The sequence below is a fragment of the Aptenodytes patagonicus genome, chromosome 22, assembly GCF_965638725.1.
Source record: "Aptenodytes patagonicus chromosome 22, bAptPat1.pri.cur, whole genome shotgun sequence".
NCBI lineage: Eukaryota > Metazoa > Chordata > Aves > Sphenisciformes > Spheniscidae > Aptenodytes > Aptenodytes patagonicus.
Genome location: NC_134970.1, coordinates 6,946,689 through 6,969,273, shown reverse-complemented (window position 1 = coordinate 6,969,273; position 22,585 = coordinate 6,946,689). Strand labels below are relative to the sequence as shown.

General features: G+C 60.1%; 2 protein-coding genes across 3 annotated transcripts in view; both read left to right on the top strand.

The window, feature by feature from the left end:
* The window catches only part of TNNI1 (troponin I1, slow skeletal type), a 279,093-nt gene that overhangs the window by 9,852 nt on the left and 246,656 nt on the right, over positions 1–22,585 (top strand). The gene's annotated exons all lie outside the window — the stretch shown is intronic.
* NAV1 (neuron navigator 1) overlaps positions 1,870–22,585 on the top strand; it is a 64,242-nt gene continuing 43,526 nt past the window's right edge. Inside the window, exons 1-3 of one of the 2 annotated variants that reach the window (XM_076357860.1) lie at positions 1,870–2,476; positions 2,843–2,943; positions 5,450–6,178. In XM_076357860.1, the coding sequence (XP_076213975.1) occupies positions 1,890–2,476; positions 2,843–2,943; positions 5,450–6,178 (1,417 nt within the window). In that variant the 5' untranslated portion in view covers positions 1,870–1,889. Of the gene's footprint in view, positions 2,477–2,842; positions 2,944–5,449; positions 6,179–22,585 lie in introns of those variants that run through there. The other variant, XM_076357859.1, reaches the window with a different exon arrangement.

Genomic DNA, 22,585 nt, shown 5'->3' with positions numbered 1-22,585 from the left:
GCAGGGCTCGGGACAGCTGTAGGTTGGGGAAGAGGCAAAACGGGGCGGTTTGGGGCAGTTTTGGACCTTGCTCATGCAACACCCTCTGCTGGGAGATGCAACGGGTGCAGGGCTGAGGCTGGGTGCTGTTCCCATCGGGGTGATGGGAGCCATCCCCCTGCACCCCATGGCTTGGCAAGAAACCTTCTCCAGCTCCTGAGAAGCTCCGTCTCGGCCAGGTGGTTTGAAAGGCGGCCAGGCTGCCGGCTCCGGGCTGCAAACAGAGCAGCTTGTGTGCAGCCCCGTACCTGGGCGGCAGCGTCCCCCCAGCCCGCCAGGAATGGCTTCGTTCGGCTCCAGCACAGCCCCGAACGCGCTTGCTGGAGCGGCCGCACAAAGACCCGCTTGTGCTCGCTGCACCCACCCGGCCCTAAGCCAGCGCCGGGGGAGAGGAACCCCCCCGTGGGTGATGGGGACTGCGAGTGGCTGACCTGAGCTGATGGTCCCCCCTAGGATGCTCGGGGACCCTAAAAAGCTTTTGCTCCCCTCCCCGGAGGTTTTCCTTCAAGGAGGCTGAGCGAAACCGTGCTGGAGCGACCCGTGAAATGTGTGTCCCAGGAGATTTGTGGCACCCAGCACCCATTTGCCTTTCAGTTCGCTGCGGCTGTACTGGGGCGAGGGGTCAGAGGTTGGCACAGACGCCTGTGGAGCCACATCTCCCCGTCTTTCTAGAAACCACTCTATCCTCTGGAGAAAAACCTTTTTTTTTTTTGAGTTTTGAGGTTTTTTTCCCGGAGAGCTGCAGGCAGGAGGTGGTTGGAGATGAAGCTTTGCTCCATGGCTGATTTTCTTGCTAAGCTCTGCTCTGCCTGCCTGGGCAAAGCCTGCGGGAGGGATGAGCTTCTCCACTTGCTGCGACCGTGCCGACGTCTCTGTCACTGGTGGTGGCAAAGATGGCCCTGCCTGCCCATGGGTGCTTTGGGTGGGATGGGGTGGTGTGCCGAGCCCCCGTCCTCATCCGCATGGAGTGAAACGCCAAGGGAAGGGGACACAGGGCACCGTCTGGGTGGTGGTGCCAGGGAGAGTCACTGTGGGGCACAATGAGAGCAGGAGCATGCAGAGATGGGGCGGTTGGCACCACGTGGGGGGGGATGTTGGGGATGGGGAGGGCAGAGATGGCCAGAGACCAGTAATGGCCTGAGGAATGGGGTGACAGAGCTGGTCCTCGTGCCACTGGAAGGTGGTCTTGGGTAATCAGGAGATGGTCTCAGGTGGCTGGGAGATGGTCTTAGGTGACCAGGAATTGGTCTTGGATGGCCAGGAGATGGTCTTGGATGGCCAGGAGATGGTCTTGGGTGACCAGGAGATGGTCTTAGGTGGCCAGGAGATGGCCTTAGGTGGCCAGGAGATGGCCTCAGGTGTATGGGAGATCATCTTGGGTGGCCAGGAGATGGTCTTGGATGACTAGGAGATGGTCTCGGTTGACCAGGAGGTAGTTTTGGGAAACAGGAGAAGGTTTTGGGTGGCCAAGAGGGGCCCATCCTGCCTGTGGTGCAGCCCTACCTGGTGAGGGTCCGTGCCCATATGGCCTTGCTGCAGTGACCTGCCATAGGGACCTGGGGACACAGGGATGGGGCTGCACAGGGTCCCTGGGGGAGGACGTCACATGTGCCCTGGCCCTGTGGATCCCTGTAGGGGGACATCACGTATGTCCTCACCCTGAGGTGTGGGATGCAGCGGCCTCTTCCCGGGATGGGGACATTGAGCACCCACGGTCAGTGGGGGCCAAGACCAGGGTCTGGTGTGGCTGAGGGGATGTGGGTGCCCCCCCATGCCCAACCACTTGCCGTGCCGGGCCCTGCTCAAACCTCCTCTCCCCCCACAGCCTCGCCAGCAGCCACCTCGCCAGGATGAACGGGATGGCCAACGTCAACCCTGCCAGCCGCAGCCACTACGCCTCGGCCATCCCAGTGCCCCGTGCTGTGGCCCATGGCAAGCTGCACGCTGCGGCCCCCATGAGCACCCCAGGGCCCCCCGTCCCCCACGGAGCTCCGTCCCCCCGGCCAGGGAAGGCGCCAGCCCCCGGCCCCAAGACCCTCAAGCCCAAAGGCGCTGGCAGAGCCACCGGCCACGAGCCATCTGATGGCAGGGAGGGCATCCCCTGCATCCCCACCCGCAGGGGGCAGAAAGCCCCGGCAAGACCCCTGGTGTCCCCCGGGAAGTGTCCAGAGGCAGCGGGCAGCGGGAGGAGAGGGGCAGGCAGGGTGGGGGAGCCCACCGAGCTGCCCAAAGCTCCCCCAGCACAGGGCAGGGGTGCAGGGCGGCCGGGGGGGTCCCCTGGGAAGGTCAGCGGGGCAGCCATGGCAGGGATGGGGGATGAACCCCATGGCGGCTCACAGGGCAGGGGCCCCGTATTTGGGTCGGGGGCCATCACCTTCTCCTCAGCCCCCCTGCACAGCCACCCTGTCACCGCCACTGTGGCACCCTTCCAGTACCGGTGAGTCTCTGGGGACAGGGGGGCATGGGGCTGGGGCGGGGGGACATGGGGACAGGGGGACGGGGGGAGGCAGGCGGGCACGGCAGGGGTGGCCATGAGGAATGGTGGGGTTGGGTCTGGGGGCTCTGCCCCAAAAGGAGGGTTCCCACGGGGTTTGGGGTGCTGGGGGTTCCTGGGGCACCCATGGGAGCTGGTGTGGGGCAGGGGATGGGCTCAGTGGGGAATGGGGTGCCCTGGGACTCCCCCTGCCATGAGACCAGTGTCCCCAAACCCAAGGCACTGCATTCCCATCTCCTGGGGGTCCCCAGCTGGCTGCACCCCATGATGTGCCTCTGCTCCCCCACCTCACCCCCCCTCTGCCCCCAGGCTGCAGGAGGACCGGGAGGAGGAAAGGGCCACGTCCCTGGGTGACGAGTGCCCCAGTCCTGCGGAGGGACTTGACCCCGACCCCAAACCCAGAGGCCTGAGTGAGTCCAGAGGGGTTTGCCGGGGATGGGGGGGGTCCTGCCAGGGGGCTGCCGCGACGGTGCCAGGGGGCAGAGGCTCATGCCGGACCTCAGACCCCCACAGCCCTGTGCCGGAACACGGCCGGAGGCTGGGGCTGGAGGTCGGTGGGGTGGCAGGGGGGAACCCCCACATAGGAGGTGCCCCAGCTCCCCTGGGAATGGCACGGCTGCAGCTGCCATGTCCGGTGACCCCCGTGGCCAAAAAACTACACCCAGCGGCGTGGCCTCACCTGGGCACAGGAGCCACGTCGGCATCCCCTGCAGCGGCTCCGGCACGGGGGGACCATCCCCTCCAGTGACGCTGCTGGGACATCGCCCTGCTTGGCTCCTTTCCCTCCTCTTCCCAGTTTCCCGGCGAGCTCCAGGAATGACCCATTTCCAAGAAGCCGGCAGAGAGCTGGAGCGGAGGCGGGTGCCGCGGCACCGCTGGCTCCCCACACCCACTGTGGGGACACCCCCTTTCTCGGGGGGTGAATGAGCCCAAGTGCAAGCTCCTCGCTGCAATGTTGGGGACACCCCAGTCCCCTCCGGTGCTTGCTTTTGGGGGGAGATTTTGGGGGGGGGGGGGTGGCTGCTGGAGGGGATGCTGGGGCGGTGGTTGCCAGGGCAGCAGCAGCGGAGGATGGCGGGATGCTCCAGGGATGTGCAGGGAAGGGGAAAAAAAAGAGCCGGGAGCTTCGCCGGGTGATTCGAAGGGACAGAATTCGGTCAGAGCCGCGGTGGCTCCCGGCACAGCCTGGCTTTGCAGCAGGGTCCCGTCACCACCGCCGCGCAGCCAGAGGGTAATGGGGTTCAATGCTGAGCCCCGATTTGGGAAGCACCAAAACCGGCGGCGAGCGGGAGGATTTTCTGGGAGAAAGCAGGAGGGGAGCGAGCCGGGCTGGCGTGCTCCCAGCGCAGCTGCCCTGCTCGCCTTGGGGGAGGATTTGGGATGAGGCCGAGCGGGTTCAGTGCTGGGGAAAGGGCCGGATCCTTTCCCTTGCTCCACGCCTCCCCTGGCCGCCCCGGCCCATGGCACCTTCTGGGGCTCTGTCAGGCCCAGTTGGAGGGGACAGGGGACATTGGGTCCCCCCCAGGTCACCCCGCCAGCCCCAAAATGACATGACACCCCCGAATTTGCCCCCCGCAGCAGGACCTACACCCAGGCAATAGCCTCGTAGCTCAGCGAGGGGTGTAACAGCCCCCCCAAACCCAGAGTGTCTTCAGGGTGCAGCAGGGCAGCTCGTGCACCCATCCCGCCCCAGCAGCACCTTTTGGTGCAAAACACTCTTTTTTTTTTTGGAACCCTTTGCTGTCCCGTCCAGGCCGGGTTATTTCGGGGCTCCTCAGCATCACCATGGGCTGAACCCCAAATCACCCGGGGCGGCTGTGCTGCTGTACGGGGGGCCGGGCTGGGGGGCTCGCGCCGCCCCCGGCACTCCCCGCTCCTTATCTCGGCAGCATAGTGATGGGCTCTAATGCAATATTTTCCGGCGGTTGCCATGGCAGCCCATGTGAGGTCACCAAATAGACTTAATTCACCCCTCCCGAGGGACGGGTAATTAATGAAAAATGATGATAACCAGATCCCACTCCCCCTCTTCCCCCCCCCCCTTAATTCCCCTGGATCACTGGAGAGGCCCCGCTGGGTTTGGGGGGCCACAGTGTCCCTTGGGGGGCTCCCGCGGCCACCCCGGGCCCTTCCTGCACCGTTTGGGGTGAAATGGGGAAGTTTTGGCCCCCCTGGGGATGGGTGTGCGGTATCGGGGCTGGGTGTGGGGACCGCGGCAGGCGGGACCGGGGGTGCTTCACACGCAGGGTGCTGGGGCGTGGGCCCCCCCGCTGGCTTCACCCACCTCCCAGCCAGCACCCGGCACGTCCCTGCCTGCAAAGGGCTGCGGGACGGAGCGGGCAGGCTCTGGTCACGGAGGCCATCGCCGGCTCGATGTGGGGGCACCCCCCGCGGCACCCATGGGGGTGCACGCAACACCGCGCCCGCCAGCTTCATCCCTCGCCCCGGGGGTCCTGCATCACCCCGGGGTCCCGCACGGCCCCTCTGCCCCCGGGGTCCCATATGGTCCTGCGGGTCCTGCACGGCCCGGGGTCTTGCACGGTCCCTCTGCCCCCGGGGTCCCGCACGCCCCCGCTGCCCCGCTCCGCCGTGCTCGGCGCTGCACGTCCCCGGGGGCGATGCGCGCCCCCGCCTCGCCCCGCCCCGCGGCGCGCGCCCCCTCCCCTCCCCGCCGCGGGCGCGCGCGCCGCGCCCCGCCCCCTGCCCGCGCCAGCCGGGCGCGGAGGAGGGCGGGCCCTTTTTGTTTGCCCCTGACATTCCGCTGGTTCGCAGTGTCCCGCCGGCGGCGGAGCAGCGAGGTGGGGCCGCGCCGCTCATTCCCCCCCCCTCCCCATCTCCTCCCCGCTCCGCGCCGGTGGGGCGGGCGCTGACGGCGCTTCTCTCTCTGTCTCGCCCGGTGTGTCCTCGGTGCCGCAGCAACAGCAGCAGCAGCGCCCGGCGGGTTAAATGGTTGCAGCGCGGGGATGCTGGGGAGCAACCTCAAGAGCCTTCCCGACGTGGAGCTGGGGGAGGAGGAGCGCGGCTACCGGCGGGGCCCCGACGGCGGCGCGGTGATGCCGAAGCGGGCGAAGTCGGCGGCGGCGGCGGCGGGGCCGCGGGGCGCGGAGCTGCGCGTCTTCAAGGCGAGCAGCGCGGAGGGGCGGCTGCCGGCCGGCTCCAACCTGCGCAAGCAGAAGTCGCTCACCAACCTGGCCTTCCTCACCGACGCCGAGAAGAAGCGGCAGCTCTACGAGCCCCGCTGGAGCGACGACATGGCCAAGGCGGCGGCAACGGGGGCGGCGGCGGGGGGGGGCGGCCGGGGCGGCGGCGGCCCCCGCGGCCGGGAGGCGCCCGCCATGTCGCGGAGCCTGTCCCGCTCCGAGCACTCGCTGCTGCCGCCGCGCCCCGCCGGCCCCGCCAAACCGCCGCCCGCCGGCAAGCCCAGCCGCATCCCCCGCGGGCCCTACGCGGAGGTGAAGCCCCTCAGCAAGGCCCCCGAGGCGGGCGGGGGCGGCGGAGGCGGCAAGTGCGACGACGAGCTGCTGGGCGGGAAGGGGCCGGCGGTGGCGGCGGGCGCTGAGGAGAAGCCCTACCTGAAGGTGGACCCCGAGCTGGTGGTGACGGTGCTGGGTGACCTGGAGCAGCTCCTCTTCAGCCAGATGCTGGGTGAGTGCGGCCATTGTGCTCCGCCGGCCTCGCTGTCAGGGGATGGGGAAATGGCAGGACTCCGGCTGCCTGAGGCGTCGGGGGCTCCTGCCGCCCCTGGGAGGGACCTGCTGGAGGCCGTGTTGGTGTCCCCGGTGCTGGGGAGGAGGAGGAGAGATGCTGAGGGAGAAGGCGCCATCGGCCAGCCCAAGGGCCGGCACACAGCCTCCTCTCGCCTTGGCTCCAGTCTCCTCACGAGGAGCAATGGCAGGTGGCGGTCGAGCTCGTCCTCCCCCACGTGTCTTTTTGGTCACCCCTTGTCTCTACACCCTGCCAAAGACGATGGAGGTTACCCGGCCAGGTGCCGCAGCCGCTCCCTACCGTCGGGGTGGCTCACCCCAGGGGTTGACCTTGGCCGCTCTCGCTGGGAGGCTGCCGGTGGAGGTGCCATGCGTAGGGTCAGCGCCGCTGCCTGCGCTTTGGGCAGGAGGCTTCAAATCCAGAGCTTGTCCAAGGTCTTGGGCTCTGGCCGAGGAGGGCCCTCCAAGGATGCTGCCACAGGGTTCATGTGAGCCGGTTTCAGCGCGTGGCCGCCTGCGTCTTACTATCCCGGCGGGTTTGATCCCTGAGCCTGTGCGGTCGAGAGCTTGTTGTGTGCGTGGTGGGTTTTCATCAGAGCAACTGGCGTGGGGCCCCTGGCGTCAGCTGTGCCTCTGATCTCGGGGACCCACTACCCCCCTCGTGGGCCGCGGCGCTGGGTCTCAGTACAGGCGTGCCCAGCCCTCACGTTTCCCTCATGGCCGTGTGCTGATCTTTAGGAAACCGCGGCAGCCTCAGGAGCCCTCCGCTTCCCGCTGAAGCCTGCGTCCCAACTGGCTGCGCCCGTGGGCTCGGCTGGGCAAGGACTGCAGGGGGCTTGCAGCTCCAAAGAGCTCTGCTTGGTCTGGCAAACTGGAATGAGAAGGTGGCACACGAGCTCTGCATAGCAGTCACAGTGCTCCCGGTGCCCAAGCTAGCTGGGTTTAAAGCCCTGGTGGCTGGTGGTGGGGGGTAGCAGCGGTACAGGCAGGGCTGGGAGCCCTGGTGTGTCCAGTCCCTTCAAGTTCCCCTCCTGGGACCCCCTTTTAGGGAGGCAGGAGTTTTTCCGGTGCTTGGCGAGCTGGCTTGAGGTGCCTTCTCCTAGTTGCATTGTGAGCAGAGCTCTGCTGTGGGGAGAAAGGGGAGAGATTCAACCCAGCTGGGGGCTGTGGGGGAGGTTTGGAGAGGTGGAGTGAGCTGGAGTACGTGCCAAAGTCAGGCGCCTGTAAAGCTGTGCTTGCTCAGTCCAGTTCCCTGCTGCACACCCTGACTCCAGGAGCCTTCAGGGTGTCACAGCCCCTGCTCCAGTGCAGGGCTCTGGCACAACGTGCACTGACGCGTGCCGGCACACAGGCATGGAGCCTCCCAGACAATCACCCTCGGCCCCCTGGCCGTGCACAGCCACGGGAACAGCAGCGGTGGTGTGCACCCTGCCCAATCCTCTCCCTGGCAGGGGTCTGCCCCAGCTGCTGGAGCATCCTGGGGCTCGCTGGGGCTGTGCAAGCAGCTTGTGGAAAGCCACAGAGTGAGCTCAAGGTGTGGGGAGGCAGACCGTGAGGATGAGCAGGCTGGACATGTGAGGTCGGCCTCGCAAAGGGGCTGCGGGGGCTCAGGCTGCTCTGGTAGTCCTGCAGCTGGGCTCATGGACATCCGTCCTCAGCCCTAATGCCAGGCTAACACCAGATGCCATGGGAGCAGGGCAGGGTTGCAGGAGGATTTGTCACTTATGGGACTAACAGATCTCCACCCGCTGGTGTTGGCATGCCTGGGGGGATCGCAGTGTCCCCCTGTGACGCTCTGCTGTTTCCTCAGCACCCCCAAGAGAAATTCTTGCAGCTTCCCTGAGGGTGCAGGACTGGCCCACGTGGGGGTGACTCCTGGTTTGTGGCAGTTGCTGGAGTACCGGAGATCCTGCCTGCAGGACAGGGACTTGTGCACGCGCTGAGGAAGACCATGGGTTGCGGAAGTGCCCCCAACATCTGCTTTGGTTTCGGGGGTGGTTGCCTAGCCCCTGCCTGCGTCAGGGCCTGCTTCAGGGCCACAGGGCTGACCTTGACCTTGGGAGGTGTTGAGCATCCCTTTGGACTGCACTTACCATCTGAAGGCTTGGTCAGCTGGCCCTTGAGGGCCAAACTCTGCTGAATCTGTCCTCTGAACCCCCCTGCTCTGTGTATTTGCGGAAATAGATAATTTTCCAAGACGTACGGGCTGCTGGGCTTCCTGCGGTGGGGACTGAGGGCTGGCTGTCCAGTGTCGGGTGGGGACAATGCCTGGGGTGGACAGGGCAGGAGCTTAACTCTGCTGAAACATCACTTTGCTTTCATGGGGCTGTACTTCTCATGGTCATGGGAGTTACGCTATTGAGTCATACCTACTTAACCAAGCCAACCATGACCTGGCACGTCCTTGACAGCCTGTGTCGTGGGGATGCCGACAGGAGCTTGGGGATGTGCAGAGGAGAGAGCAGTGTGACAGTGGCGGTGGCTGCTCCGTCACTTCATATGCAGCAGAACCACAGGTGGGGGGTGTGCGAGCCTGGACACACGCTGAACTTCTGGTCCTGACCCTTTTGCTTGTGGTCTGGTGCGATCCAGGCAGATGAAACCGTCTCCAGGGTGACAGTACCTTCCACAACGTGGCTCCTCAAGGGAGACGTTGTTCCTGCTGTGGGGATGGACCCAAAAGGGACAGGATCCCACTTGCTCAGGAGAGTGGGCTTCACGCTCTGCTAGGGCTGGTGAGTAGGGCCAGGAGAGGGGCTTTCACCTGGTTGCTACAGGAGGTGCTTGGGAGGGAGGGAAGGTTTCTCTGTTGTTTTCACGGATCTCTTTGGCAAGAGAAACATCAGCCTGAGCTGTTTGGCCATGTCTGCTGGAGGACACCCCATCCAGAGTGGCATGAGAAGACCCGCAAGCTTGGTTTGTGCTGGGAAGAAAGAGGCAGGAGTTGCAGGGACCTTCAGCCTCTGCAGATCTTGTTGACCTTGAACTGTTGACCTGTGTTGAGAAGCCTGTGCTGCCTCTGCCTAACACGAGCTCCCTGCTCCGCCAGGCACGATGGCTTGCAGAGATCTTGTGTGTCTTTGGTCTCCACACCTGAGTTCTCATCTCCACCTCATGCTCCTCCTGCCAGAAGCACTCCCAAGCCTCTGCTGGCCAAAAATACAGTTTATTTAGTAGTGGTGAAATGTTACCTCTCATTTGGTTGCTGCCACTGTGTCACCTGTTTGATGGCACCGAAGCCTTTGTAGAGCTGCTGGAGATGTAACCACGTTTAAAGCAGAGCAGCCTGCGCAAGATGGGAGAGGTCACTGGGACACAGCAACCACATGTGCTTTGTAGAGGCTATTTCCATCATCCAAATTATACATTTCACATCAACCAAAGACTGAGGCTTCTCATCAAAGCTGGCTGGCAGCTGGGGTTGCTAATTACACTAGCGCCCGGCCACAGGATGAAGGGTATGGAGGGCGTGTGGCCAGCATGGTGGAAGAGCTCACTGTACAAAGCTCGCTGGGCCCGTCTCCGTGTGCGGTGGACAAGAGCGTGCAGGTGCAGAGGCGCATACGGGTTGTGTGCAAGTTCATTAGCACCGGGGTGTGGTGCCCAGTGTGATTGCTGCACTTACCTAGAGGTCCCCAGAGCACCTCCAAGATCCTGCAGTTACTTTCTGCAGCGATTTCCTTGGCCATCTCTTGCTGTATGTGGTGCCTCTTAAGTGGCTGCTAATTCGCATAAGCGAATAAGCGGCGGGTGTTGCATGGGCCAGAGCCCAGGCGGACACACGTGTGATCCCAGGGGAGACGGTGTTCCCTGAAATGCTTGCTGCAGGAGTCTTTGCAGCCCTGCCAAACTCCACAGGTGCAGCTATAACCCATCTCAGTCCTGCAACCCTCAGCTGGCAGCGGGTGGGCAATGCCACCCTTCCCTGAGTCACCCAATGGGGATGTCCTCGCTGGGCAGCGTGTGCCCACGGAGACCCGGTACCTCCATGTTGCTGACACGCAGGCAGGGCAGACCCCAGCTATGCTGGGGCTAGTGGCTGGCTGGGCAGTGGGTGCCAGCAGCCCGTTGGTGGTGGGGAGGAGAGCCAAGGGGCTGGTATGGGCAGATGGGCTCCTTGAAGGGCAGGAGCTTCACCTCGCATCTGACTGTGGTCAGTTTAAAAAAGAAACCACAGTGCAGGAAAGTCACTTGGCTGGTGTCTGACACGTCCCGTGCAAGCACGTTCCCAGCTCTGGTGGAGATGGTCTCACCAAGGTATCCCTTCCCAAGGAGATCCCCTCCTGATGACTGTCCTTGCTGGCCAGGCACATGGTATGGGGTTAAAAGGAGCACCTCTGCCCCACGGCATTCCTACCTCTACCCCACTGCCTTCCTGACTGTTTAATTAAGCGCTAACGGGCCCATTGCAGCGCTGCACAGCAATAGCCAGGCTCCCTGTCAGGAGACCATAAGGAGGTCAGAGACCAAGTAGCTCTTCACAGTGATGGGAGCGGGTTATTGCCTCGTAAAGTGGTGCGGCTGTCCTGATACCACTATCACACTAATGTTATTCCTCTCTTAAGGCCCCTGTGTGACGGCGCCCGTGTGATGAGGTTGTTGGGGTGGGGATTTATTTCCTTGTGGCTGCAGAGCTGGACTCCTGCGTTTGGGGTAGGGGTGAGGAGAAAGGGAAGAGGTACGCGGTCGTGTTGCTGCTTCCAGCCTGCTCCCGGGAACTGACAGCGAGTAGTAGATGTCTCTTCTCTCCAGCTGAGATGGCTACAGTGACTGGGGAGAAGGTCTGGAAATGTGACCTGAGGGCCCCAGAGCTTTCTGCTGAAGCTGTTTGGGATGTGCCATGTTCCCAGTGATAATGGCAGTGCAAAAAAAGTGCTAAATAAAAAATAATCCAGCTTTGTCTTTCAAAATTTCCCATGGAAAAGTAGCAGAGCAAACACTTGAAGGCAAAAATATTTGGGGATGCACTGCTGAAACAAACTCTTCCCCTAAAGACCCTGAAAATCGCTGTTCAAATGGGGCTTTCCCAGTGACTGCCTGTATCTTGGCCCCAAATCCAACATTTGTCCACTGAGAAAATATGTAAATGAATGCAAAATTGTATGCAATTCTGGAAATGCTATTTGGGATCTGCTGGTGGGATGTGACCATAGTGGGGCCTGGGCGATGTCCCCTCAAGGCCTTGCCGTTCCCTGAGAGCAACTGCTGAGGGCTCCCGGGATGGTTTGCTCTTGCAGAAGCACACCCATGGGTCCTGCCTGGTCCAGGCACCTCGTGAGCAATGTGCTTCCGGCTTGGGTGGCACTCAGGGAACTTGGGGACTTTGAGTCCTTCTGGAGAGTCCCATCCTGATGCTCCCTGTCCCCAGCTTTGTGTCTTTGGCTTCTCATGCTGCAGCATGTGTCTCTGTGCCCACAGCCCTTCCCCAGCATGAGTCCTGTCTGCCATCACCCTGTTACGTCCATTTAGGTTACCAGCTCATTGCCTTCCTATGTAGCTTCTCATGGTGCCAGACAACAATTTCCCTGGTCCTCCCTGCCCGCTCTCACTCGAGCATCCGAGGTCAGCACTTGGCTGATGCTTGTGCCTGCTGCGGGGGGGAGGATTTGTTCTAGCTCGGCGCGGAGCCAGAGCGTGCACCCTCTGAGGTGTGTTACCTGTGAGTGATGCCAACCTCTAGTGCCAGCCCGTCTGCCATGGCCAGCGTGTGCCTCCTGGCTTGCTTGGCTGAGCTGCGGTCCTGCCTGGGGGTGACCAGGTGGTTTTCTGTAGGGCTGTGGTCTTGGGGTCAGCCCACGCCACTCTGGCTCTGTGGTGTCAGGCCACTGACATGTCCTCCAAATTGGTCACTTATCCAGTCCAGATCATCCTTTGTGCCACCATGCGTGTGGCATTTGGTGCCCTGTGTGCGCGGTGGCAGCAATGTCCCGGGGCTGTCCATGTGTGCAGTGTTTCTGGTACCAGTGGCAGCTGCAGTTAGAGCCCAGCAGTGAAGCTGCTGAGTCTGGGTCCACTTGCTGCGTGGAGCGAGGATGGCTCCGTCCTTTGGGGGTAGCTTAGTCCTTGTCTTCTCCAGGCTTCGCACCTTGAGGGTGTCTCGTACGGAGTTGTGGGGATGCAGGGTGTGGGAGATCAGATACGGTGCAATTCTGCTGTATCCCCTACCCTGCAAAGTCATGTCCTCCTCTGGGCGCATGAAGCAGCTCTCTCAGGGGAGCCAGGGGAGGGGTTGCACGTTCTCCGGCTGGGAAGCAGTGAGCTCAGGAAGGCAGAGTACGTATGAGGCGAGGAGCCCGGCTGGGGAGGCTCAACGCTGCCTGGTGGAGGGGTGCGGGGTGAAGGGGGAGCGGGGCTTTCCCACGCTGCTGCATTGCAGCTCAGAGCCGGGGAGTTGAGCGCGGAGGGGAGCTGGGAAGGCAGGGGATGCTGCATTGCAGGGCTGAGATTAGAAGCTGTGCAAATGGAGATGTGCCTGTGTCAAGGGGGGTGTGACACTGAAGAGCAGTGCCCAGTGCACCTGCTGATCTGCTTGTCTTTCCTCTAATCCATTTCTTCCACGTTTTGTTTCACTCAAGCATTTCTTTCATTCCTTACGCTGTTATTTGTCTTGTCCAATTGAGGCAGTAATGTATTTTTTATTAATTCAGGAGAAGGGCTGAGATTCATCTCTCGCTGGAAGGAGCTGCTGGAATCCACGTAGGGGAGCTTAGCACAAGCGCAGCATGGCTGGGCAGGACGTTCTCCTTGCTCCTGGGAGCAGCCTTGCAGCAGGGAGGTGGCTCAAGAGCCTCGTGGCCCTGGTGCAGGGGCCAGCACGGCGTGTGAGCTCCCTGGAGGTGCTGCATGGGCAGACCATGGGCAGGCACGTGCCCCTGCACTGCCCAGCAAAATGCAGGCGCATCCTGCAGCAGGGACATGTGCCTCCACCTTCATGAACATGTGAGCACGCCAGCGCTGTAGGGAGCACAGGGTTTTCCACAATTACCTGGTGTAGGCATTGGTGATGCTTACTCACTCCACAGCCCTCCTCGGTTTCGTGTCAGCCTTGTTATCTCTGTCCTAGAGCCCTCCTGCTCATCAAGAGGGTGAGCACTTTGCAGCCCTCCCCTGGCCAATGTACCTGCAAGGGTCTGGCCTGAAGCATCCCCCTGAAATTATAGAAGGAATTTATGCCAAATCCAGGAATTAGTTTCTGAAGATGTAAAGGCAGGGCTGCTCTGTCCTCGCGTTTCCCCCAGGCTGGATCTTGCCCAGAGGCAGTGCGGGTAAGGAGGGGATGGTGAGCTGGCAAGGAGGGACCTTCTAAAGGGGACCCAGGAGGTGACTTTCAGTCAGGAACTGGAATTGAGGGGTTTGTGCCGCGCTGATGAAGCTGCGGTTCCCTCGGCAGGTTGCAAGCCTGACTCGCAGCCACAGGTGACGTGGCGGGAGGGCTGGGCTCCACGCCAGCTCTGTTGGCTCACCAGCCGGTCGGCTGGGTTCAGCTGTGGGATGGGAACCTCTCCTGCTCGGTGAGCTGGAAGGATGGCTCGCGGCTGAGGTCCTCTGCAGCTCGTTGAAGCTGCTTGGAGGTTGTGGTCATTCTCGTGCGACCCAGGAAAATGGGAAGAGCCATGCTGTGGGTGCTGAAGTCTGTGGTGTGTGAGCTGGAGGGGGAAATGTCACAACTACAGCATGGCAGAGGGGGCAGCACCACACCTTTAGCACCAGGGAAAGGCTGAACCGCTTTTATTTCTAGTGCCAGCCCCACTGGACGCCAGCCTGTGTGGTTGGGATCTGGGGTTGCTGCACGTCCCACCTCTGCACATCTTGTGCAAGGTTGTGTCACCAAGTGTGACAAAGCTGGCAATGAGACCCTGCAACCAAACTTCTTCAATAGCGCCCTTACGAAGTGCACAGTCTTGGCCAAACCCAGTCCTTACTGGCTCTACTGGGAGCCCAGACTGGCTAAAGCTGAGCTTTTGTGAAGCTTACACCTCTGTGCTTTTTCAGTGGGACTGAAATGTCCCCAGTGCCGGCACTGACCCAGCCCCTGCACTGAGCAGCCTGGCTCTCCCGATTCGGCGAGCAGCCGTGAAGCACGTTCAAAGCTGCGACTCAGGTACGGCTCTGTTGCCGGCTATTTATAGCCGTGTGAGCTTTCAGCATAGCTGCGGGCTGAGAATAACTCACTGATGAGACACTTCTCAAAATCACGCGTCCGTTGCCCATGCGCAGCATCATCGTCTCAAGCTTCCCGCATGTCGGCATAGGGTATGTCTTGGTCCTGTGCCAGTCTGGATTGACACGAAAGGGAGCTTACCCCGGTGTTTTTTCTAGCCTGGGGGGTCAGCTGGTTTTTTGTGGCACAGCTCTGCGGCCCCATCCTCGGCAGGACACTATCAGCCTTTTGCAGGGAGCATGGTGGGGACCCCTTCACGTGTGGGCACAGTTTGGGCTCCGTAAAACCCACCCCATGGAGAGCAGCCCTTCCCTTTTGTAGCCTGGTGTGTGGGGAGATGTGGGCGCTGGCAGGGAGGGATGTGCTTGGGGAGCAAGGCGAAGGAACCTGCTATTCGGGCTAGGACCTGTGACGTTGAAACTAATCTCTTTAACGAACCCCTCTGGCTGGAAGCGTTAGATGCTGTTGGGGTGTTTCCAGTTCACTTTATCTCTGACTTGGCATTATATTTCCAAGCTGATGCAAACAAGTGGAAGAATAGATAGTGGCTAATTCGCATTGATTGCTGTGGCGCGGGAGCTCCCTGAGGTGAGCCGGGGCTGGCAGAAAACATGCTGCGGGCCATTCGATGGGGTGAGCACGTCCCTCCCCAGCCGGTTCCCGGTGTGGTGCCGCGGGGGACACGCTGTCAGCCTCGCAGGTGCCCACTCCTACATCCAGAGCCTTCTCCCAGCCTTGGTGGCTCAGAAGCTGGAGAAGGCTTTGCCAGGGCAAGTACAGCGTCACGAACAAACCCGGCGGCAGTGCAGCCAGGCAAGGCAGGGGCGTTTTGGCAGGCTCCGAGGTGGGAGCGCTGCTTTGCAGGAATGGGGACAGCTGAGTCCTCCCCATGTTAAAACCAGGAGGAAAGGCGTTTGACAGATTGTGGCTGGGACCCAGGACTGTCCAGCTCTGCCAGGGCAGGACTGACGTGGGGCCATGGGCGCTGTGGCCACCACGAGTGCAGGACCCATGGCCACCCAGCTGTGGCCTTTTGCAGCCACCTTGCCTTTAGCCTCCTGACTCACTGCACCAAGGGAGTGACAAGGAGACAGCTCCAAACTCCCAATGCGCAGAGCAAAAGCAGGGGAAATAATGAAGTTCAGCTTCCTCCCCATCCCAGCAGGGAAGACGGACAGACAGCATCCTGGAAACGTCTCTGCTGTGAGCCTGGAGAGGCGTGTGCTGATTCCCAAGGAGTCGGCCTCGTGCCGCAGCCGGGCTTCACTGGGCTTGATGCGGCTGCAGACCGAAAGGTGGGAGTGAATTGAGTCTTGCTCCGTTGGCGCTCAGTGTGTTGCTTTTCTGTCCCGCTGGGCTGGGGAAGATGAGGCTGCCGAAGGCAAGCAGTGGTGGGGAGTCAATGGGGACGGCCCGTGGGCTTTTCTCTGGTGCTGCTCCAGCCACTGCCAGGCACCATGGAATATGGCTGCCCTCCACTCCTGTGCCGCAGACCGCAGGTTCATTTAAAACTGTAACAAAAACCCTTCCAGGGAATTGGAGTCACCCTGGACTCCACCTGGCCATGCATTGCACCTTGGGATGGGCAACAACGAGGGGTCCTGGGAGCAGAGCTGTCAGTGCGCAAGGGACCCATTGGCTCCTGGTAGTGGTGGTTTCTCTCCCAGATAACATGCACATAGACTTGGCGTGGGGTTAAAATGCTGCTCAGCCTGGAGAACATGTTGTGTGATCCCTGGCCAAGGGGAAGCACCGACATTTGCCTGACTCAGCCGCAGACCTGAGTCTTTTGTGCTTCGGGCTGTACATAGCTGGGGGCTCACAGATCATCAGTGCGTTGTCTTTTGGCAAATTCCATTTTGATGGCTCACCCCAGGTTGATTTGAGGCTGGATATATCACTGTCTGGACCTCCTGTCTCCCACTGTTGAGTGGTTAAATGCACCCAAAAGCTGGCTGCATCCTGACCCTGCGGGGAACAGCAGCACCCACAACAAACCCCAGACCTCCTGCTTCTCGGTCCTGCACCAGTGGTGCCACAGGCACAGCTCTGATGGGGCAGCGAGGGTTCCTGCCCTACGTGGTGTCTCAGCCTTTCTCCCTAGGACTTTGCCATGTGTTGGAGCACAAGAGGCACAGCCCATTGTGCCACCGTCCCCAGCCAGCACAGACGCAAGGGAGCCGTTACAGCCTGACAGAGCTACAGCAGCCCTGCGGCTGTCTGGTTTTACCTTGGAGACCAGAATGTCCCCCAGCGGTTTCAGGAATGCGGGAGGGACAGAGCTGGTGTCCTTCAATACTCCAGGCTGAGCATGGCAGCAGTTTGAGACTGAGGAGACCGAGACCCTCCTTCGTTACAGGCAAAAACATCTGGAAGAGGGCAGACACTTGGGCAGCAGCACCTTCAGCCATCTCATTTTCATTTCCCTGAACCCTTTTAGCTGTGCTTTTGCTGTGCTGTGCCAAACAGCGTCCCGGTGCTGCTGGAGCACTAATATCCATCATCCGTCCGTGGTCTGTACAGCGCTCAGAAATTTTGTGCTATTTTCAGTTAGTTTTCCAAGTTGAGCTTATTGGCTCATGGGCATCTGCTCCCAGATGGAGAACATGTGGCCGGTTCCTGCAAGGGGAGGGGAACAGCCCAGCTCATAAAGCAGCATGGGGGATGAGCGAGGGAATCTTCCTGGAGCCTGCGAGATGCTTTCGGGGCTGTGCAGAGCGGGGCCTCGAGGTTGGGATTTTAAAGCTGCTCCAAAACTCCCCTGCAAGCAGAATTTGCGTGGCAGCATTGCTTGCGGTGGGAGGTTGCCTCCCGTCAGATAGCTTATTAGTCGTGGGGAAAGTACGGTAAAACCTGGGAGCAGGATTAAATCTCAGCTCAGCTGCTGTTTGCACTGCTGTACGCTTCCCAGCCCTGCTTACTTTTTAAAGTGAATAGCAAGTAATAAATTTTCCGGGGTGATTTCCTCGGCAAATAGTCATTGTGCTAAAACTCGTGAAACTCTTGGGGTTCCTGGAAACCTCCCTGCCTTGAACAGGCTGCATGAGCACTTGCAAAATGTAACAGCACACAAGGAGGAGAGAAACCCAGAGCTCCGAATCAAAAGTAAATTTGCAAAGCAGCTTTTCCAGCCTCGCATTCCCAAGTGGAGCATGTTAATGCGTACAATGCTGCCGTGCTGCTTTCCAAAACCAGCCGCTCTGCGCCACAGCAGTGACCAGCGGGGCGAAGCTGCGTTCCCTTTGCTCTGCTCTTGGTTTGCTCATCGTTGCGTTCAGGGGGCAGAGGTGCTGATTTGTTTTGTTGCTAAGATTCTCGTTCCCTTTGTGGGAATAAAGCAAATTTTGTTTGGTTGAGATTCTCTATAGCTTCAAAGACAAATCAAATCTGGGTTGCCAGCTTCTTTTTGTATTGCAAGAGATGCCTGTTTTCCATCCCAAACCATCCATGTTTTGCAGCTCAATAGCACATCCTAGACAATGGCTTTAGAAATCAGACGCCTGCATTTTGGACCCACAGTGCTGAGGCAACGCCAAGCGATGCACGGGGTGCCAGAATTTGTGCACATGGGGAGAGAGAAGAAGGAGGAAGAAAAACTTGCTCTGATGGGATGTTTCCAAGGAGATCATGGTAATGATCTTCCATTTCCATACAGCTTTTCATCCCCTTGCGGAGTGTTCTCGCTCATAAGCAGACGTTACATGCGTCCTGTCCGGAGAGTGCAGCAGTTGTCCTTAAAATGCACGTTGTAGTAGGGAAGCTCTGGTGCTGCGGAGCGGGATCAGCCTGGGGTGGGAGCAACCCCTGAAACTGCGGGAACGCTCGGGGATGCAGCACGTCCCTGCCCGTTCGGCATCTGCAGCTGCTGGGCACGGCGCACCGGTGTAGGGAGTGACCTTGCCGCTGAGTAACGGCGTCTGGGTATGTCTCAATCCTTCCCCAAATCAGTGTCGCATGTGGGACGTGCCTCACATCAACCAGCATCCAGCTCAGAGCCGCACTGTGGCTGGACACGCGCTGGCACTTGGCTTGTCGGGGCGAGAGCCCTGTTACGAGCTGATCAGGTCTCTGCGAGCTCAGCTGGGAGCAGCAGCCAGGGTTTACGGTCAGTGCCGGAGCAGGCTGTGTCCCACATCGACACGCAGGGTGGTTTTCCTGGCTCAACCGTCCCTTTTTCCCTGGTTGAGTCTGGCTGCCGTGCTGGGGGAGCTGCGTTAGCCCAGGGAGGATTGCAGGGCTCTGTGGAGGGTCAGCAAGGCTGCGTCCGCCGCCGGGGGTGTGCAGGAGGCTGGTTAATATATGATATTCCCTCATCCTTCTGAGCGCCTCTCGCTTTCCAAGGGGAGGAAGGCAAGTCTGGAGCTCTGCTTCTCCCCTGCGCGGAGATGGGTTTGCAAAAGCCACAGTTTCTTCTGCTTTTTTTTTTTTTCCTTCCCTCTTTTCCTGCCCCGGAATTTTTCCCTGGCCTGATGAATTTTTAAACAAAAACATGGTGAGGAGAGAACAGGAGAGAGGGGGAAAACCCAGGAGAGGACGTGGGGAAAAAAGTCTTTTCAAACCAGAGTGATTTCAAGTGGAAATGAAAGTTTAGGGTGTGTTTTTAATTTAAAAATTCCAACTAATTTTAAGTCACTTTATTGACAGGAGAAAATACCTTTCCTAATGCTCTTTTTAATAAACAAATAGAAGCTGTTGGTTGAAAAATTCCATGGAAATACGGAAGTAAAAGGCAACTGCTGTGCCCTTTAATTCCTCTCTTGCCATGACGGGGGTCGGTGCTCCCTGGAGGCAGGGGGGCTGAGGCTGGGTGGGGGGACAGACCCCCCCTGCAGATGCCTCCAGGTGCTTGTCCGTCTGTCCGCGGGGAATGGCAGGGTTGGTCACCTGTACGTGGTGGCTTTGCACGAGGGCAGATGTGGACAGATGTGGTTCCTTGCCTGTTCATACAGGGCACCGAGCAGAGGCAGGGCTTTGGGTGCAACGGGCCAGAACTCGGCCCAAATTGGAGCCCTCCGGCTCTTTGCCCTCCAGCTGCTTAACACTGAAGAAGGTGAAGGAGGCAAGAGGGAGCATGGGGATGGAGAGGGGAGGTGGAGGCAGGTGAGGGGGCTGGCATGCACAGCTGAGCATCACCGGGGAGCCCAAAATCTCATCACTGGGAGGGCTCATCCTGCTCCATAAGCCGGGTTTATGCCTGGCGCTGCTGTACTTCTGGCCTGCAAAAGTCATCCAGAGAGTTTGAATCGGTGATGTAGCGTGAGATACCGTAGACACCTTTCTGTGCCGTGCTTTGGCCCCTGCAGAAATCTTCCCCCGCCGTGTCCCACTGATACCGTGGCAAGAGCTGAGTGCCTGCGTTGGAGGTGGGCTGCTCTTGCTGCTCTCACTTGGGTTGGGCTGGTTTCTCACGGCCGTCAGCTTGGCAGGTAGATTGAGTGTTGTTAGAAAAACAGCTTAAATCCATCGCCTTTAAATTTTGCAGAGCAGAGAGATCTTCTAGCAGATCTCATTGTATTTCATACTGGAGCAGAAAAAGAAACATTTTATGGTAATTTTTTCAATGACTTTCCAATTTTTTTTTCTTGGTAAACTGTCTGCAATCACTTACAGTGTTCCTGAAGGGATTAATTACTTGCTGGAGCTCATTGTGCGTATTTCATATTCAGAACTGTTGGATGCAATGCCTGGCTTGGACCGAGCAAGGGGTCACATGGCATTTCTTTTTTCATCCTTTTTCCCCTGTTCTGTTTTATCTGTCAGGCTCCTGGTGTGAGCGCTCCCAGTTGCCGATTTGGTGGTCGCTTGGTCGGTATGCCGCACGTGATCACAACTGACTTCCCTGCTCCACGCTCCTTTGTCAGGGGGAAGCGCAGCCAGAAGACGACAAATCGCTTCCTTGTTTGAGTGACTTTTGGCTGATGCTTTCCCCCAAGCTGTAGTACTGGCTCGGCTTTTCCTGCAGCGGTTGTGGCTCTGGGCTGTGCATCATCAGTGCTTGGACAGGCCCCCGGAGCAAATTTGGGGAAAAGAGCTCAAAGCACATTGCAGCGCTGCTTCCCACGGTGGAGAGGGCTTGTCCAGCGCAGGCAGCCATTGCACGTCGGTGGGATGTCTTGGGATAAATCACAGCTGTGGTGCTGCTGGAGACCCCACCACGCCATCCTCAGAGGGTCACGTCCCTGGGAGGGCGCTGCCTGTGGGACAGCCGTGTGCTTGGAGCTTTGGTGGCACGGGGAACGGCATTGTCTCCAGCTCGGCAGGGGGGATCCCAAACCATCCAAGCCGGGGCGTGTAACTCGGCATGCTTAAACGGTTCCTGCAGCATGCAGGAGACGCGGGCTTGTCCTGTTCAACATCCGAGTGAGACGATGTGCCCGGGGGCTCGCGGCCACTGTCACCGCACGTCACTCAGCCCTTGGTGTTGGCAGGTGCATGGCGAGGGCAGTGACAGGAGCTGGCACACGGTGGAGAGCCAGGATGCTCCACTGAAATCCCTCCTGTCAGTGCCGATGCTTTTTTCAGAGCGTTTTCCGCCCTGCCCGTCCCTGGCCCTGCCAACCCTGCAGTAAAACTTGGGCTCGTGGGGTGAAATAGCAGTTCTTTGCATTGAGTCCTAAAGCGTGTCAGAGTCCCTCCCCTTGCCGTAACACAGGTGATGGATTTGAGGTGAAGAGCACAATTCATCCATGCCGTCCCCCAGCCCCACTGGGGCGCCTGGGCAGGGGTGCTTTGGGCTTTGGAGTCCTGGGGAGGAGAGCAGGGACTGAGTGGCAGCTCTCATGGCGGTGGCACAGAGCTTTCTGGTCCCAAGCATCCCCTTCCCTCCTGCGGCACACCCAGATTTCCTGCAGGAGACAGGATCTTCCTTCTCTGCAAATCACCTTTGGTGGGAAAAACACAACTGCTGCTCAAGAAAACCTTTTCCCAGTGGTGGGGACCCACCAAGGGCACCGCGAGAGGTGGAGCAGGTTGGGAAGCAGCCGGAGGAATGCGCAGGTCCTGCTGCCGAGCGCACCGAGCCCTCGCCCCTGCGCTCCTAACAGGGAACCGTCAGGGCTAAGAATAGATAATTTATTCATATGCATCCCTCTCCCTGTGAAGGGTGCTCGAGGCACTGTGCAGCAATTAAAACAAGTTCGTAGTAATAACGCCAGCAGATCAGCAGTGTGGACTCCGGAGCTGGTGGAGGATTTGGCAGTGCTGAGGGTGGATGGGGGGAGACTGGTGCTGCTGACCTCCCCGGCGGAGACCCAGCATCTCCCCGGTGGACACCCAGCATCTCCCCAGCAAGGGGATGCGGGGCAGCGCTGCGAGGCAGCAGGATGAAACCCTGGGTGTCATTGCAGCTGCTGTGCTGGGTGTGGGGCTGCAGGAGGAGCAGGGTGGAGGGGGCCACAGGATGGGGAGAGGTGCATGGGGCCGGCACTGCTGCAGGCTCTGGTTAGGGGAAGGCATCTTCCCGGAGCAGGTCTGGAGGAGGAGATAATGGCAGTGTTCATGGGGTTGGCAGCATGCTGCTGAGTGGGGCAGGGTTGCGATGCTCTGCCCTCCCTTACTGCAGCAGGGGGTGGCCCTAGGGGAGCAGGCACAGTGGGCAGGAGAGCAGGATTCACCTGCAGTAATTTGTGTCAGCCCAGGCTCTGTGTCACCGCGATGCCTTATCCCACCTCTGGGCAGGGACCCCAGAGCTGCTGGTTCCTGTTAGCTGCATGGAGGGTCCGGGGGACAAACACAGGATTTTGGTGCGTTGCTGTCAGAGCCATGGTGTCCTCTTCCAGCAAACCTCCTGCTGCTCGCTGTGTGCCAGTTTGTCTTTGGGAGAGAGTAGCGGGTTTGCTTTGGGATGAACGTCACCTGGGCAGCATGCCGCTGATGGGGCGGGCCGAAGGGACCCTGAAACGTGTGATGTGCACGTCAGTCCTCAGCCCCGCCTGGGTTGCTATTGCAGATGTTGCTACGATTTTCAGGGGGTGAATCTGGCCCTGGTGCCTGGTAGGACGAGCACCCCCGGGCACCCTGCCAGCCGGCAGTGCTCACCCACCCCACTGCTGGGGGACCGCAGGTGGAGGGAGACCCTAAGCCTTGCGGGATCCCGGTGATCGTATGTGCAGTGGACTTGTTTCCGGCTCTCTGTGGGCTGCTGCACCCGGTGCCAGAGTGAATTTGGCACCTGGCCCTCCTGCAAGG